Source organism: Neovison vison, chromosome 10 (assembly GCF_020171115.1).
Source record: "Neovison vison isolate M4711 chromosome 10, ASM_NN_V1, whole genome shotgun sequence".
In the NCBI taxonomy this organism is placed as follows: Eukaryota; Metazoa; Chordata; class Mammalia; order Carnivora; family Mustelidae; genus Neogale; species Neogale vison.
The window spans coordinates 5536826-5553189 of record NC_058100.1 but is presented as its reverse complement, the minus strand read 5'-3'; the positions used below and the strand labels follow the sequence as shown (position 1 = coordinate 5553189).

General features: G+C 54.2%; 2 protein-coding genes across 8 annotated transcripts; one reads left to right on the top strand and one right to left on the bottom strand.

Annotated features, from left to right (window-relative positions):
• The first annotated feature begins 6920 nt into the window (after positions 1-6920).
• B4GALT3 (beta-1,4-galactosyltransferase 3) lies at positions 6921-12490 on the top strand. 3 transcript variants are annotated; one of them, XM_044266727.1, is made up of 8 exons: positions 6921-7009; positions 7891-7965; positions 8335-8609; positions 9125-9360; positions 9934-10124; positions 10255-10377; positions 11473-11577; positions 11712-12490. In XM_044266727.1, exons 3-8 carry the CDS (start codon positions 8348-8350, stop codon positions 11983-11985), a joined length of 1191 nt encoding a protein of 396 aa, XP_044122662.1. In that variant the 5' UTR covers positions 6921-7009; positions 7891-7965; positions 8335-8347; the 3' UTR covers positions 11986-12490. The 3 variants fall into 3 exon arrangements, with proteins under 3 accessions (XP_044122662.1, XP_044122661.1, XP_044122663.1); XM_044266726.1 differs by having other exon boundaries at positions 7821-7965; XM_044266728.1 differs by having other exon boundaries at positions 7821-7965; positions 8312-8609.
• A 100-nt stretch (positions 12491-12590) lies between these two features.
• On the bottom strand, positions 12591-16266 carry PPOX (protoporphyrinogen oxidase). 5 transcript variants are annotated; one of them, XM_044266720.1, is made up of 13 exons: positions 16078-16266; positions 15813-15907; positions 15534-15668; positions 15288-15436; positions 15016-15148; positions 14557-14701; positions 14258-14448; positions 13780-13840; positions 13489-13607; positions 13294-13404; positions 13047-13196; positions 12885-12927; positions 12591-12801 (listed from the first exon to the last, which is right to left on the bottom strand). In XM_044266720.1, exons 2-13 carry the CDS (start codon positions 15897-15899, stop codon positions 12659-12661), a joined length of 1467 nt encoding a protein of 488 aa, XP_044122655.1. In that variant the 5' UTR covers positions 15900-15907; positions 16078-16266; the 3' UTR covers positions 12591-12658. The 5 variants fall into 5 exon arrangements, with proteins under 5 accessions (XP_044122655.1, XP_044122657.1, XP_044122656.1 ...); XM_044266722.1 differs by having other exon boundaries at positions 15288-15403; XM_044266721.1 differs by lacking the exon at positions 16078-16266 and adding an exon at positions 16002-16056.
• Between the last annotated feature and the right edge of the window lie 98 nt (positions 16267-16364).

Genomic DNA, 16364 nt, shown 5'->3' with positions numbered 1-16364 from the left:
GGAGAATTGACTGTTTACCGCATTTGTTCAGTTATAAAGCCATTGGGTCGGGGCACCTGGGTGGCTCAGTGGGTTAAAGCCTTTGCCTTCAACTCAGGTCATAATCCCATGGTCCTGGGATCGAGCCCCACATCAGGCTCTCTCCTCCATGGGGAGCCTGCTTCCTCCTCTCTCTCTTTCTGCCTGCCTCTCTGCCTACTTGTGATCTCTGTCTGTCAAATAAATAAATAAAATCTTTAAAATAAATAAATAAATAAAAAGCCATTGGGTCATACACTGGAATCAAATCCTCCTCCCACAGCGTTGGGAAAGGACATGGATTTTTGGAGTCAGACTTAAGTCTAAGCTTTGTTACTTACCCGTGATGATATGATCTTAAGTTACTTGATCTCTGTGAGCCTTGGTCTCTTTATGTAAAATGGGTGTTACTACTACCTACCTTATGGAGAGGTTGTCAGAACTTTAAGAATACAGTGACATAGGGGCGCCTGGGTGGCTCAGTGGGTTAAGCCGCTGCCTTCGGCTCAGGTCATGATCTCAGGGTCCTGGAATCGAGTCCCGCATCGGACTCTCTGCTCAGCAGGGAGCCTGCTTCCCTCTCTCTCTCTCTGCCTGCCTCTCCATCTACTTGTGATTTCTCTCTGTCAAATAAATAAATAAAATCTTAAAAAAAAAAAAGAATACAGTGAAGTAAATGCTTGGCTCTGTGTATGGCTTCAAGTAAGTGTCAGTATGTGCTGATTCTCTTCCCCTCAAATCTCTTCTTTTGCCAGGCAACCCCCTTCCACTCCTACATTAGCATAAGAAAATAATTCTACCAAGGGAGAGTCTAGGTCCCATCTAAGATGGGCTGTCTTGTCACATTTGTGCTAAAAGGTCTTGGTTACGTTCAGGGGATGATAAAAGGGAAGACGTAGTTCCTGTCCTCAAAGTTCACCATCTGTTGGCTGAGACCAAAATGCTAGACCAGTGTGACAGATGCCATAATAGATGAGGGGTGCGTAGCCCAGAATATGGGGTCACAGAAGGATTCTTGGAGGAGGTGTCTGCCTCCCCTTCTAGAAGTGAGTTGTAAGACTGGGGGGCCCCCAAGGAGAGTAGGATGGTGATAGAGGAAGAAAGAGTTTCTGCTTGCTAAGCCAGCTCCAGGGTTCTGCTCTGTTATGCAAAACCCAAGACACATGAAGTGCCTGGACTTGAAGCTGGGGGATAATATAGTAAGGAGCCAAGTAGGGTTGGAAGGGAGAGTCTTGGGGAGAAGCCACCATCTCAATGGACAATGCTGAATGGGAGAGAGGATTTTAAAGACATCGGGCTGTGTATTCAATAGGCTACTGCTCCATACTCCCTTCTCCCAACCTCCAATGTTTCCTTGAGAAACTAGAGATTTAAATTATTCTGCATCAGTTTTGAGTACTAGACTGGGTTTCTTCTATTGCACTGCATGTTGTGACAGCGCCATTAGGAGCACCAGGATTTATTCAGAACAGAAAGATAGGATATTGGGGTAAAAACCAGCACATTAGAATTTAAGCTTTCGGAGATGCAGCAGTTCTAGGTGATGACTAAGTCCAGGGAGTGGCCAGGGTGAGTGGAGTGGACGTGCGAGTTCTTGGAAACAGGAAGCTTACAGATGAATGCAGGGGCATTGGAGCACGTGGCAGTTGGAGAGCTGGGGTAGAAGATGAAGGTCAGGGGGCATCTGGGGGGCTCAGTCAATTAAACGTCTTTTTTTTTTTTTAAGATTTTATTTGTTTATTTGACAGAGAGAGAGAGAGAGACAGCAAGAGAGGGAACACAAGCAGGGGGAGTACAAGAGGGAGAAGCAGCCTCCCCACTGAGTAGGGAGTCCAATGCGGGTCTCGATCCCAGTACCTTGGGATCATGACCTGAGCTGAAGGCAGTTGCTTAAGGACTGAAGCATCCAGGCACCCCTAAATGTCTAACTCTTGATTTTGGTTCAGATCATGATCTTAGGGTTGTGCGATCCAGGCCTGAGTCAGGTTCCACACTCCTGCTTGGGATTCTCTCTCTCCCGCTCCCTCTGCCTGACCCTCATACTCTCTATAAACAAACAAACAAATAAGATCTTTAAAAAAAAAAAAAGGATGATGATGACGGTCAGTTTACAAGAACTGAACACCATGGAGAAACAAGAGTTCCTCGGGGAAAGCCATGTTTTCATTATTTTTTAAATGATTTATTTCTTTATTTTAGAGACAGAAAGAGTGAGGAGAGGGGCAGAGGGGGAGGGAGAGGGAAAGAATCTCAAGTAGTCTCCCTGTTGAGCTCAGAGCCAGACACATGGGGCTCAACCCCACCACCCGAGATCATAACCTGAGCCAAAGTTCAGAGTCAGAGTCAGACTCTGAGCCGACGGAGCCACTCAGGTGCCCCTCCATTTTCTATGTTTGTTTTCACTACTACCCAGTGAGCTCCTTAAAATAACAGGTGTGGGTTTTTTTTTTTTTTTTTGGTTTGTTTGTTTTTTACTTGGCTCCCACTTTCTCCTCAAAATTCAGATGTACAAAATTCAGATCTATGTCCTCAAAATTCAGGTGCCTGGGTGGCTCAGTTTGTTAAGCGACTGCCCTCAGCTCAGGTAATGATCCCAGAGTCATTGGGATCGAGTCCCACATTGGGCTCCAGCTCCACAGGGAGTCTGCTTCTCCCTCTGACCTTCTCCCCTTTCATGCTCTGTCTCACTCTCTCTTTCTCTCTCAAATAAATAAATAAAATCTTTTAAAAAATTCAGATATACTGAATATCTAACTTCTGCCGGCACTGTCTCATAGTCCTAATTATCACAAACCTCCTTTAAGATGGGGTTTGTTTTACAGATGAAACCCAGAAAATGTATTGTTCAACATCACACAGCCAGTGGGGTTCAGTGCTGATTATACTGAAATGCAGTTCTGTCTCACTTTGGGCCTCCACTGGTATCTCAAGCTCATCAAGTCCAAAGATTAACTTGTCATCTCTACTGTTTCACCCAAATGTGCGTCTTCCAAGTTTTGTTTCATACTGAAAGGAGCCGCCATCCACCCACTGGCCCACACTAGGAATCGGGGAATCCTCTGACTCCCTGAGTAGGCATATCCGCTCAATCGCCAAGCTCTACTGGCCTTGTAAATTCCTCAAAGACTACCTTTTCCCTCTAGTCCCACTGATAATCCCTTTTTTTTTTTTTAAGATTTTATTTATTTGAGAGGGAGAAAGTGAGCTCAAGCAGAGGGAGTGGGGGAAGCAGGTTCCCTGCTGAGCAGGGAGCCCCACTGGGGCTGGATCCCAGGATCCCAGGATCACGGCCAGAGCCTAAGGCAGAAGCTTAACCCACTGAGCAACCCAGGTGCCCGCCTCCCACAGTTGATAGTGCCTTAGTTTGCATGAGCTCCGTCTCTCTCCTGGATTTCTGTGGTGACCTCCGAAATGGTGTCCCTGCGTCCATTCTTGACCACTCCAGTGGAAGCTCCGTGTTTCCACCAGAGTGAACTTCCTAAAGTTCTGACAGTAGCGCTCTCTGTTTCAAGCACTTTCTTGCCTTCCTCTTCCCTCAGGATAAAACCCACTCTTTTGATGTCGTTTATGGAATCTTTTACTACCTCGCACCTGTTCACCTGTCCTGTCTCCTGGCTCACCATGCCCTTCACTGGACCTGCTAGGCTTACTGATCCATTTTAATTTCCCAAGCTCCCTCCCTTCTTCTCCTTTTCAGACTTTTGCACTTAAGGTTTCCTGTATCCAGAACACTAGCCATCTATTAAAATGCAATGTTTTGGGGCTCCGGGGTGACTCCATCATTTAAGCGTCTGCTTTCAGCCCAAGGTCATGATTCCAGAGTCCTGGCATCAAGCCCCTCATCAAACTCCTTGCTCAGCAGGAAGGCTGCTTCTCCCTCTCCCTCTGCCCCTACCCGCTGCTCGTGCTCTCTCTGTCTCAAATAAATAAATAAAATCTTTAAAAATATATAAAACAGGGGTACCTGGGTGGCTCAGTGGGTTAAGCCTCTGCCTTCGGCTTAGGTCATGATCTCAGGGTCCTGGGATCGAGCCCCACATTGGGTTCTCTGCTCAGCAGGGAGCCTGCTTCCTCCTCTCTCTCTGCCTGCCTCTCTGCCTACTTGTGATCTGTCAAATAAATAAATAAAATGTTAAAAAAATATATATATAAAATAGAATGTTCAGAAAAGGGTGAAATTATGATTCTCCCACTGCCGAAGAGATAATTATTCTGACACTTGTTCAAGAGGTAAGGAAGACTTTTTTTCAGGACTACTGTGTGTAGACTATCCCAACCGGAGAGAGGTTGAATTTGACTCTGAATACAGTCAGGACATGGGAATATGTATGGCCAGTGAGAGGAATGAGAGAGTCAGTAGATGGAAAATTACCTCAAGGATGAGGAGATTCTGGCTAACCTGACGCAGCTGGATTCTTGCTGAAAGCGGCTAGTGGTCCAGGGATGAGGCTTATTCGAAATGAAGCCTTAGCAGAGTCTGTCTAAAGTTTGGCCAAGGGGCATCTGGGTGGCTCAGTGGGTTAAAACCTCTGCCATCAACTCAGGTCAGGTCATGATCCAGGTTCTGGGATCGAGCCCCGAACTGGGCTCTCTGCTCAGCAGGGAGCCTGTTTCTCCTTCTGCCTGCTTCTTCTTCCTCTGCTTGTGCTCTCTCTCTCTGACAAATAAATAAATAAAATCTTTAACAACAACAACAACGAAAAATAAAGTTTGGCCAAGGACAGAATTTTTGTCAATACCCAGATCAAAATGAACATGTAACTCATGCAGGAACTGACAGATATGTGTTCTTTTTTTTTTTTTAAGATTTTATTTATTTATTAGACAGAGATCACAAGTAGGCAGAGAGGCAGGCAGAGAGAGAGGAGGAAGCAGGCTTCCTGCAGAGCAGAGAGCCCGATGTGGGGCTCGATGCGGGGCTCGATGCGGGGCTCGATGCGGGGCTCGATCCCAGAACCCTGGGATCATGACCTGAGCCAAAGGCAGAGGCTTTAACCCACTGAGCCACCCAGGCGCCCCAGATATGTGTTCTAAAGAAAAGATTCACAGCAGCTGTACTCTCAGTTTCAAAGAGGAAAAAAAACACTTTATTGATATTATAAAAATCTAATAGATTTTAAATCTAATAAAAACCAAAAAAAAAAAAAAGAGGAAAATCTGAGTATAGATGAAGGCAACCATAAGCAGTAAAGGAGAGTAAGACAGCCTGGGCGGCTCAGTGGGTTAAAGCCGCTGCCTTCGGCTCAGGTCATGATCTCAGGGTCCTGGGATCGAGTCCCGCATCGGGCTCTCTGCTCAGCCTGCTTCCATCTCTCTCTCTCTGCCTGCCTCTCCATCTACTTGTGATTTCTCTCTGTCAAATAAAAAAAAAAAAAAAAAATCTTTAGACAGACTTATCTCAAACCGGGTACTTAAGACATCCAACCTCAAGGTGAGGGTGGGGAGGGCGTGGCCCGTGGAGTAGGCCAGGCTGGAGTGCTGATGGAGAGGCTCCTCAGCTGGGACTCCCGGTAAGGTTCGTATTTGTAGGGCAAATGATGGGGTCTGAAATTAAGCATTTGTTTGCCTACGTGCAGTTTGGAGGGAGCTGCATTCCTATGTTATCATGTCTTTACATATTCAAGGAGCCTGGGCTAGGTGTGTTTGCCTCCCCTCCCGGATTCCTTGGGGGACGGAGGGGGGCAGCCCAGCCTGGAGATGGAGGGAATGCAAGGCAAATTTATAGCTCTTGGCGTCCAGACCAGAAGGGCCAGTTCTGAGCTGGAGGCCCACTAATGTCAATTAACCAGGCTCCTTGGGTCACTTATGTCTCGCAAACAACATTCCTTAGCGTGCCTGCAAACTTGTGGGTGGGGTGGCGGGTTTTGCAGGACAAATCCCAGAAACCTCTGTCCGTTCAATGCAATCTGATATGTAGTTTAAAAGAAATCTGAGGAACACACATTTACGGATCAGGGATGCAGAAATGAGCATGAACATGGAGGCAAAAACTGTTTTATGTTTTGTTTTACTTTGTTTATTGCACAATGTAGGGAGCAATTGAGCATTGAACCTCAATCCGTCCAGATTTGCATGTGGATCAGTTCCTTACAGAGTTGCAGAACAGCTCTCCGGGAAACAGAACCTCTTAAGGCAGATGGATGTGCTATAGAACGAGTCCTTCTGGTTCCCCATTAACCATCACTTCTGGGAAGTCTCTCTCAAGCGTCTACGTGTGAATGAGCTGCAATTTCTGGGCAATCATATTTATTTTACTATATTGTTTATATCCCTCCCTTTTGGAAGAACACGCTGTGAGTTAACCTAAGTTTCCTGGGTGTGAACATCTGCTTCTAAGAAACACAACGTGCTAAGGCGATAGTGGAAACCACAGGATACACATATTGCAAACTAACGGAACGTCCATTTTACTGTAATGTCAGGGAAAACACAATTTTACATTAAAGCAGACGCCGCCCTTCCCTCCTCACTCAGTGCATCATTTTTTATTAACTAACTAATCGTTTCTATCAAGGCCTGCGGGACATCACGGGGATACAAAAATGCGCCAGAGCAGTCGAAACAATGTACCCTGAGCAAGAAACAATTCTGATACACCTAACACTCCGGCAAGGGGCTGGCCTGCGGTGACAGGTTTTGCGACGCGCCAGAAACTGTCGCACTGGCCTCTGGGCCAGGCCGGGTGCTGCAAGAGTCCTGATTTGAGCTGTTGTCCTCCCAGTCTGAGGGGTGGGAAATAGCGTCCGGTCAGGAGGGGAGAGCGCCCCGCGCGGGCTTCCCCGGCGGCCCAGCTCCACCCTGCCGCGCTCCAGCCTCCCCCAGCTCCCCCGCGCCCCGCCCGCCCGGGAGGCTCCACCCAGGCCCCGCCCCGTGACGCGAGGCCCCGCCCCGTGACGCGAGGCCCCGCCCAGCGGCGCCCGCTTCCAAGATGGCGGTGACGATGCCTGCCAGGCTGTCGGGGTGGCGGTGACGACGGGAAGCAGAAGAGCAGGTATGTGGGCTGGGGATGATGGGGTGAGAGGCCCGGGAGAAAGGTTCGGGCGACGGGGAGGATGAGAAGTTCCGGGGGAAGCCTGGAGACCAGCTGGAGCAGGGAGGGGGTCCCAGGTGGAAATATGGACAGAGGCCGGTGGGCTCACATTGCAAATGCAAGAGGAGGTTGGGGTGGGCGGTTGGGATGCTCTGAAAGAACTGGGCTGTGACCCTCTGCAGAGTGCTGACCACGCCCCTTAGGTGAGCCAGCCCAGGTACCCCCGACGGGCTCTGCCCAGCCCTCCCACTCCCTCTCACTTTTAGCGGTAACCCTCCTCCCTACGCCCCGCTAGGACTGGGATAGGATAGAAACGGTGGAGGACGCCCCCCCATCCTACTCCCCGTCGCGCTCCGGGGCTGTTTGCTTGCAGCTCCCAGGTGATCGAGCGCCCTGCACCTGCGGGGCTGCCTCCTAGGCACGTGAAGAACGGAAAGGAACCCGTTTCCTAGTCTGCCCTGGGTTCTCCTGAGGCCGTTCCACAATCCTGTCGTGACTGCCTCACTCCTTGGCAAAAATAATGTCTCCATTAGCAGTCCCGACCCCACTCCCCAAACAGGTTGGTCCTGTCAGGGTGGGGAATGGTTAAGTACACGTAAACCTGACACTCAAGGGCAGCTGGGGGAGAGGCCAGGGACCTAGCATCTCTGGGTCCTCCCCTTTTCTTTCCAACCACTTTCCTTCACTTCCCCTGCTTGGGAAACCAGTTTCACCCTGATCTTGATCTCTGCCCCTCTGGGTGGGTGGTTATCCTTGACCACTTCTGTTCCAGCTAGTCCCAGGATCACTGTTGGAGTGCTGGATGGAGACTTGCTCTGTCCTCTGTGACATTTCCAATTTAGATAATGCCTCACATCTCTGCCCCCCCGGGACCCCCTGAAGTCCCCATGATCCCGAAGAAGACAGCTTGAACCTAGGTGAGTCCACCCCCCACCCCCCTCTAAAATTGGGAGGGTGGTTCTCCAGAGACTCCTTTGAAAAGGCCCTGAATGATGTAAGCATCCTTGGGGGTGGGGACGGAGAGTAGTTGGCCTGAGCGGTTCAGGGAGGAGGTGGAGGAGAGTGAGACTTGGGCTGGAAATGACAGGTGGTAGGTAGGGCTGCTGGTGGTTACGTTCTGTTTCTTTTCCACGCATGACTGTACACCTGTGTGCTCCCTTCTGTGACTTCGATCTTCGCCTCTTTTCCTCTTTAACTCTTGGCACCACCTTGGTTCTTAACTGATGATCTCTGCTGGCTTGCTCTTCACCTGCCTGTGCCCAGAATTCTCCTCTCTCCTTCCGTAGACCTGAGCCCAGGATGTTGCGGAGGCTGCTGGAGCGGCCCTGCACACTGGCCCTGCTGGTGGGCTCCCAGCTGGCTGTCATGATGTACCTGTCACTGGGGGGCTTCCGAAGCCTCAGTGCCCTATTTGGCCGAGAGCAGGGGCCGACATTTGACTATTCTCATCCCCATGATGTCTACAGTAACCTCAGTCACCTGCCTGGGGCCCCTGTTGCCCCAGGGGCCCCTCCAGCTCCTCAAGGTCTACCCTACTGTCCAGAACGATCTCCTCTTTTAGGTGAGTGCAGAGGGAGGGGGAAGGAAACGGAAGGCCAGGGTGTGGGGACAGGGCTAGGGCGGCAGGCGTGGGGCTTAGGACCCGGGTTAAGGTCACCAGAGGTGGGCAGAGGCTGAGATAAGTGGCCTGTGGATTTGGAGTTTAGATTGGGCTCCTGGGTTGAGCCACAGTTTTTCACTGCCCGGCCGTTCCTGTGCTCTTCCTGCCTTGGGCCAGGGATTGCTTCCTTTGTAGACGGGCCGCGGTTTTGTTAGTTGGAAGTCCTGTGTTCTCGACCTTCTAACCTAATGAGGCTGGAGTTATGGAACCCTAAAATAAGGCAGGCTAAGTGAAGAACCTGCACCTTTCAGACTTTGCAAAGCTGTCCCAATGATGGGAAACTCACGGTGTTTGTGATCTCGGTGTAAGCTGTTGGGAGAGCAGAGCCCGAGAACCAGACCACTGGGGCCAGCGGCGTTCCCAGGCCCTGGAGGTCCCTCTTTCCAACCGTTAACCTGGCCCTTCCCCCCCAACAGTGGGTCCTGTGTCCGTGTCCTTTAGCCCGGTGCCATCACTGGCAGAGATCGCGGAGAGGAACCCCCGGGTGGAACCGGGGGGCCGCTACCGCCCCGCGGGGTGTGAGCCCCGCTCCCGCACGGCCATCATCGTGCCGCACCGGGCCCGGGAGCACCACCTGCGCCTGCTGCTCTACCACCTGCACCCCTTCCTGCAGCGCCAGCAGCTCGCTTACGGCATCTACGTCATCCACCAGGTACCCCAGCCCCCCACCCCCGCTTTCTGGTAAGGACTCTGTGAGGAAATGCCAGTCCGCTCTCAGATGGTGGGTCCCCGCGGTCATTTTAGGAGGGTGAGACTGTTGAATGTGGGGAAGCACCTGGTCCTCCTCTGCCGGCTTGTCGGCCCCCGAGTCCTCCTTCCTCTGCTCGGGGTACTCTGACTGTCCTGTACTCTCTGGGATTTTTCCTTGGTTGACTTGGGAATTGGACAGATTTGGATTAAAATCAGTTCTGCCATTTGTCCCGTATGTGACCTTGAACAAGATTCTTAGACTCCCTTAGAGTCTAAGAATGAAAACCTATAGACCCCTGTTTTCCATGGCTGTGGTTGTTAGGTTTAAGTGCTAAACAGCCGCGCATAAGTAAACAGGCCATCCCGGTGCTCTGAAACGATTTGTTGGAGGAAAAATGAAAGTTTGGCTTTCTCTTCACTATCCTTGCCCCTCTTCCCCCCTTCGATTCCCCTCCTTTCACTTTGGTACTTCTGCCCCCTCTCCTCCATGCTGCTACCTCTAGACGTAGTCTGGTTCTTCTCCGTTACCTTCCAGGCTGGAAACGGAACATTTAACAGGGCCAAGCTGCTAAACGTTGGGGTGCGGGAAGCCCTGCGTGATGAGGAGTGGGACTGCCTGTTCTTGCACGACGTGGACCTCCTGCCCGAGAACGACCACAATCTGTATGTGTGTGACCCCCGGGGACCCCGGCATGTTGCTGTTGCCATGAACAAGTTTGGATACAGGTAGAGGGCACGAGAGGGTGCTGGGAAGTAGGGACACCCACCATCCATTGGCAGGAGGAGGTTAAGGGGTTGTGGGGTAGGGATGTCTCCCCCAAAGACTCGTGGAACCCAAGGATCTTTCTCTCCCTAGCCTCCCGTACCCCCAGTACTTTGGAGGAGTCTCGGCGCTCACTCCTGACCAGTACCTGAAGATGAACGGCTTCCCCAATGAATACTGGGGCTGGGGTGGTGAGGATGACGACATTGCTACCAGGTCAGACTTCCCGCCACTGCTTCCCACCCCCACGGGGGCCTGCATCCCTGTCCCCCGAGACCAGCCCCAGCGCTCGCGCTTTCACACCAGCCTTTAGCTCCTCGGTCCTATTCCTTTCCCTTAGCTTTTCCTCTCTGCCCAGGTCAGGCTTTATCGTGCTGTTCCCCACTCTGTCACCCTTCCATCTCCTAGATCTGGTGAGTTCTGTTTCTGGGAGAGAGGAGAAGCTCAATGGGCTGTAGTATCATGAGATTCCAGAGCTGGAAAGGGGCCTAGAGACAAGTCAGTCCTGCCTTCTGCTAACGTAACTCCAGACCACTTCCTATGGGGCCGGGGAGGAGGGGCTCTGCTCCATATCACCCAGAATCACTTTTTGGTTTTAAGTCTGTGCCATTGGCACGATGCCAGCTCATTTTTAGCATGTGAAACATTTTGACCTTCAGCCCCACCTGACCCAATTTCCTATCTGTGGAGTGAGAATTTGGGCTTGCTGTGTTGGACCCATGGCCTCCCCTCCCCCCTCGTGTCCTCCAGCACGACCTCTCTGAATTCTTGTCCTCTGTATGTGTGGAAAGGGCCCAGCGACTCCTAAATGGATGTGTTCTTTAAGCACTTGCCCAGGCCATCTCAGTTCTGCTTGTGTGTGTCAGAGGTGGGGTCCTGATGACTTGGTTCTGTTCTTTTCCTAACACTGAGGCCCGTGGTGCGGGGTGAGAAGTCGAGGCAGGGCAGCCGCTGTTCTAGTTGGGGATTGCTGAGCTTGGGGGTGTAGCTCCTGGGCTAGTCCTGTCCTTTCCAACAAATGCCAGGGCGGTTTCTCGGAGCCACTGAGATAACAGGGCGGGCGGGACAGACCTACCTGCCAGGTGTTAAGAGGCCCCAAGGCGCCCAGACTTACTTGGCTGCGTCCCGCCTTTACATTCTCCTGCCTTTCCTTCTGTTTGACTTTCTCTCTTCCGGTGTGTGGCCCTTTCCTTGCCTAGCTAGTGCTAGTTGTACAGAACCCTGCTGCCGCCTCCTCGCTGGGCGGAGCAAACAGGAAGAGCCGCTTGCCTCCACGCAGGGTCCTCCAAGGTGCCCCCACTTTCCCTGCAGGGTGCGCCTGGCTGGGATGAAGATCTCTCGCCCCCCCACGTCTGTGGGGCATTACAAGATGGTGAAGCATCGTGGTGATAAGGGCAACGAGGAGAACCCGCACAGGTAGGGGGGACAGCCTGGTTGCTGCTGTGGCTGCTCAGGGAGCTGCATTCCCAGGGAAGGCGCTGCGTCCTGATGCTCCCTAGGTCCCCGGCTGTTTCTTTCTGGGCCTTAGTTCTCCAACCTCTGACCCTCAGATTTGACCTCCTGGTCCGTACCCAGAATTCCTGGACACAAGATGGGATGAACTCGCTGACATACCGATTGCTGGCTCGAGAGCTGGGTCCTCTCTATACCAACATCACAGCAGACATTGGAACTGACCCTCGGGGTCCCCGGACTCCCTCTGGTCCCCGTTACCCACCTGGTTCCTCCCAGGCCTTCCGTCAAGAGATGCTGCAGCGCCGGCCCCCAGCCAGGCCCGGCCCTCCGCCTACTGCCAACCACACAGCCCCCAACGGTTCACACTGACTCGTCCTGCCTGCCCACCTCAATCATGAAACCGAATCAGACGGGTTGTACTCTCCCCACCCTCAGGTCCTCACTGCTCTTAGAGGGATGTGGGGGGACGCAACTCCAGGGCTGGAGGCCGGGGCCTCTCCTCACTGCTGGACTGGAGCTGGGCTCCTTCAGACCTGGGGGGTCCCTCTTTCTAGGGTCACCTGCCAGGGCTTATGACTGTGAATCCTTGGTGTCATGATTTTATGTGGTGACTCCTGAGAGTCGCTGGCCCCTGGGTAAGAGCAGGGCTGGACCCCACGTCCCTTCCTCTTCCACGGAGAGAAGAGTGATCTGGCTTTTCCCGGGACCTCTGTGAATATTTATTCTATTTATGGTTCCGAGGAAGTATGTTTGGTGAAGGAAGCCCCTCCCTGGGTACTTTCTGCCAGTGCTCGAGTAGCTTCCTCTTCTGGACCTGGCTCAGGGGGCTGGGATTTTGATATATTTTCTAATAAAGGACTTTGTCTTGCCTCTGCTCCTGCTTGCTGCCTCCCAGGCACCTCGTGCCTCCCCTTGCGACCTGCTCCTTCCCCTGCGACCGTATGCCCAGAGGTGACGGAACAACCAGATCCAGCCAAGCTCCAGCAACTTTTATTTTCGTGGGTAAAGAGGTGCCGCCAGCATGGCCAGGAGGAGGTGGGGATCAGCTGTTAGGTTCTGAGCCCAGGGCCCGGGCTGCTGCCTGGCGGCCGCTCTCTATACAGTCATTAACAGCAACCCCCTCATAGGAGGCTCCAGCCAGAGTCAGGGGCAGCCTCTGAGAAGCCAGGAACTGGGTCGCTGCCTCTGGAAGGAGAAGATGACGGGACTGTTAGCGCTGGGGGTCTGGTTTCCTTGCCCTCCTCAGCACAGCCACTTTCCCAACTCACCCAGTTTTTGCCAGTGGCCTAGTGTATACTGGGGGATGCAGTTCTGGGGAGAGAAGAGGGGATACAGGGAAATTTTTGTTGCTGATGGCCAAGCTTGAGGACATAGCAACAGATACACCGTCCCTGCCTTCAGTGGGAGCTGAGCGGCACTTCCTCGCTTACCTTGTGCAGGTGGACCAAGCAGTGACTCGGGGGCTCCTTCAGTCCTAACTGGGCGGCAGCTGCCTGCTGTGCCTGCTGCTGGAACAGCTCCTGAGATAAGACGGAGCCCCTGGCTTCCAGCGTCTGTAACCAGGACCCTCCCAGCATCACCTAGGGAGAGAATGTGGCACTGACCAGCCTGGCCTTACCTACTGGGCCCAGAGGAGCCCTCTGGAAACTCCTGCTTAGCAAATCTGCCACTGCTCACAGTCACTCGGAGGCCTGGGGGGCTCCCGTCCTGTTCAGGAAAAGCAACGGAGTCATACACGATTCCCAGGACGCCTGGGTCTTCGGAGGATGGCACCAAATGTCCAAATCCCTGGAGGAAGGAAGAGACCCGGTCAGGAAGGAAGGTGCCCAGTGGCCCCACACGGCGGATCTTGCTGGTCTGTGCCACACGTACCTGCACAGGTAGACGAGCTCCTCGGTACTGGAGGTTCACCACAGCCACGGACACGGCAGTGATGGCTCGCAGGGCACGGGCCAGAGGTGCGGCCTGGGCAGGGAGCAGCCCGCTGAGCACTAGGGGAGAGCAGCCAGAGGCCTGCTTCAGGAGGTGCGCCCGATGGGCTCACCGACGCTCCCTGCAATCAGACTCTCACAGAGACGACCAGGTCGGGCACGGTGTGGTCCTGGTGGCCCAGGAAGCTACACTTAGCCTCACTCTGGCTGGGGACGGGGGCGACCCCATTACCTGAAGCTGGAACAGCGCTAATCACGTGGTCTGCCTCCAGACTGCCGTCCCCTAGGGACACCTGACAGGATGAAAAACGTGTGTGAGACGCAGACATAATGGGAATTTTTTTCTCAGATTCCCAGGCACCAAACTGGCAGGAGAGACTAAGTGCGCTCCAGGATGAAGTCAGCCCAGAGCCCACACTGCCATCACTCCAGGCAGTGGGCCGCACGGAAGCCAGTGTGGTCCCTGAGACGTGCAGGGGAGCTGGGCTGTCCCTTCCCCGTCTAAGCTGCTCTCCAACAGCTCTCCTGCCCAGGCTTGGATCAAACAGGTCTTGGAGAAACGCCCACAAATAAGGCCTAAGACCCCAGGATAGCCCATGTTCATACAGGATCTAAGGCAAGAAAACAACGAGCAAGTCCTAACAACCCTGGCCATTTAGGCAAAGATGGAGACTTAAACACACACATTACACACCTGGGGGCTCTCCTACCTTCCAGCGCCCTTCTGCCTGGAGGCTGAGCCCACAGACAGGCTGGCCTTTGAGAACAGTGACGCCCCTACTAGTCAGGTGGGTGTTAAGGGCCTGGGGCAACGTCTCCAGCCCTCCCCGCAGTGACCACTGGCTCCAGCGCTCGGCTCGAGCCTGGCGAATGAGTGCCGAGTCTGGCTTGGGGCTCCGCCCTGCAGAGGAGGAGGGAAAGAAGGATCATTAAAATAGCACCCCTGGCCTCCAGTCCCTTACTCCGGCGGTCCTAAATATCATCACCCCTTGAACCAACCCCCACTCACCTGCCCCCAGCAGCAGCCCCAGTAAAACGGAACGGTGGGTTTGCTCAGCTTGGAAGAGACTGGGAAAGCAGGACCTGATGCTGAGCTCCCGGCTGTTGCCTGCAAACACTCCTCGGCAGAGACTGTCCATGGCTAGAGACGCCACCTTGAGGACGTGACCAGGATTGAGAGGCCAAGGAAGAGAAGCCACAGAGAGGACTTCCCACTGCCCCTGCAAGGTAGGGACTGGAGGTGGGACAGGATTGGGGGCGAGGAGGGGAGCAGTCCCACTATAACGGAAAAACAGGAGGGAAGTGGAGGCATTCACTCTCAGCGCTGAGTTCTGGGGACTACTGGGTGTGAAGAGAAGGAGAGAATATTCCCAAATGACACAGAAAGGTCCCTAGGTGGAAGGCCTGAGTAGGGGGCTCTGCTGCTGTTTAGCAGGAGAGGGATTTGGGGGCCTCTGGGCCGTGTTACCTCGGGTCCAAGGCGGCGCTGGGCAAAACTGTGCACAGTCTCATCAGGGTCTTTGCCCCTGGGCGTGGTCAACTCCTTCAGCCCAGCCCAAAACAGAGGTTTGGAGAAGGGAGGCGAAGGGCGGAAGAGCCCCCTGCACTGAGGAAGGCACAGTCATTTCCGTTCATGTGGCTCCTCTTGCTGGGAGAGGGGACCGACTGGGAGGTGGGGAAGTGGAAGGGGTGAGAGGATGCGGGCAAGGTAGAGGGGCAGCAAGGAGGTGACAGCGTTACCTGAGGCCAGAGGGCAGCGCATGCAGGGCACCACCTACATACAGGAACCTGTTCTGGGCAGCTGGGTGGTCTCCCCGGACAGGCAACACTTCTGAGTCCAAGCCAAGCTCAGAAACCTGCTCTCCATACACCCTCAGGAAGAGGAGAAACTAAGGAAAGGGCTGGCCCACCAGCACTTCCTCCCAAGTCTGTCCTCTGGTGACGGCCCCTTTGCAAGCCCTCCTGGGCATTCCACCGTCCTCTCACCAGGAGCAGGGTCCGGGCTCCCACGGCTCCCGCAGGCCGAATTCCTCGAGGTCCAAGTTCAAAGACAGCATCACCTGGCCCTCGGACCGAGCGGATCCAGCCTCCCAGACGCTCGCTGCCCTCTACCAGGACCACCTGGGGACGGGAGGCGGGAGACACGCCGCAAGGCCTATAGCCGCGGGGTGAAGGGTACGCAAGGGAAGACGTGGCGCCCTCCCTTCAGCCGGAAACGGGAAAATAGTATTAAAGGGGGTCCCTCTGGAGCGATGGGGCACTCACCTTGGGGGGACAGGGGGCCCGGCTCAGGTGGTAACTGGCAGCCAAGCCGCTGATGCCACCGCCTAGCACGACCACGGTCCGGCCCATTGGGAAGCCTAGGGGAGAGCGGCGATCGGACAGGTTGACCGGGGGGCACTCTGCTCTGCAGAAGCCCCCGCGCAGGTCCCACGTTCCACCCCTGCCACTCACCGCTTTGGGGGCCGCTACGGCGGAGCCGGCGGACGAGAAGGGGCCAGTGAGGTCCCGCCCAGGGCCCAGGACTCACCCACGAGAGGTGGAGGCAACGGGAGAAAGAGGCCTCCGGGCCCTCGGCAGGCGCTCGCCGGGGAGGCGGATAAGGGCACCGCCCACGCTATCTGCGGGCGCAGGGCTCGGGGTGCCGTGGGGCCCCCCCAGGCCCGCGGGTCGGAGGCCGCCGCTCCGCCAAGCCTTCGGACCCTCGGACTGGGCGTCCGCTCCGCCCCGCGGTCCCCGAGATCCCCCGCCTCCGGATTGGTGGGCCCCGGGAGGCCCCGGATCGCGCCAGCCAATGAAAGCACAGAGCTGGCGGCG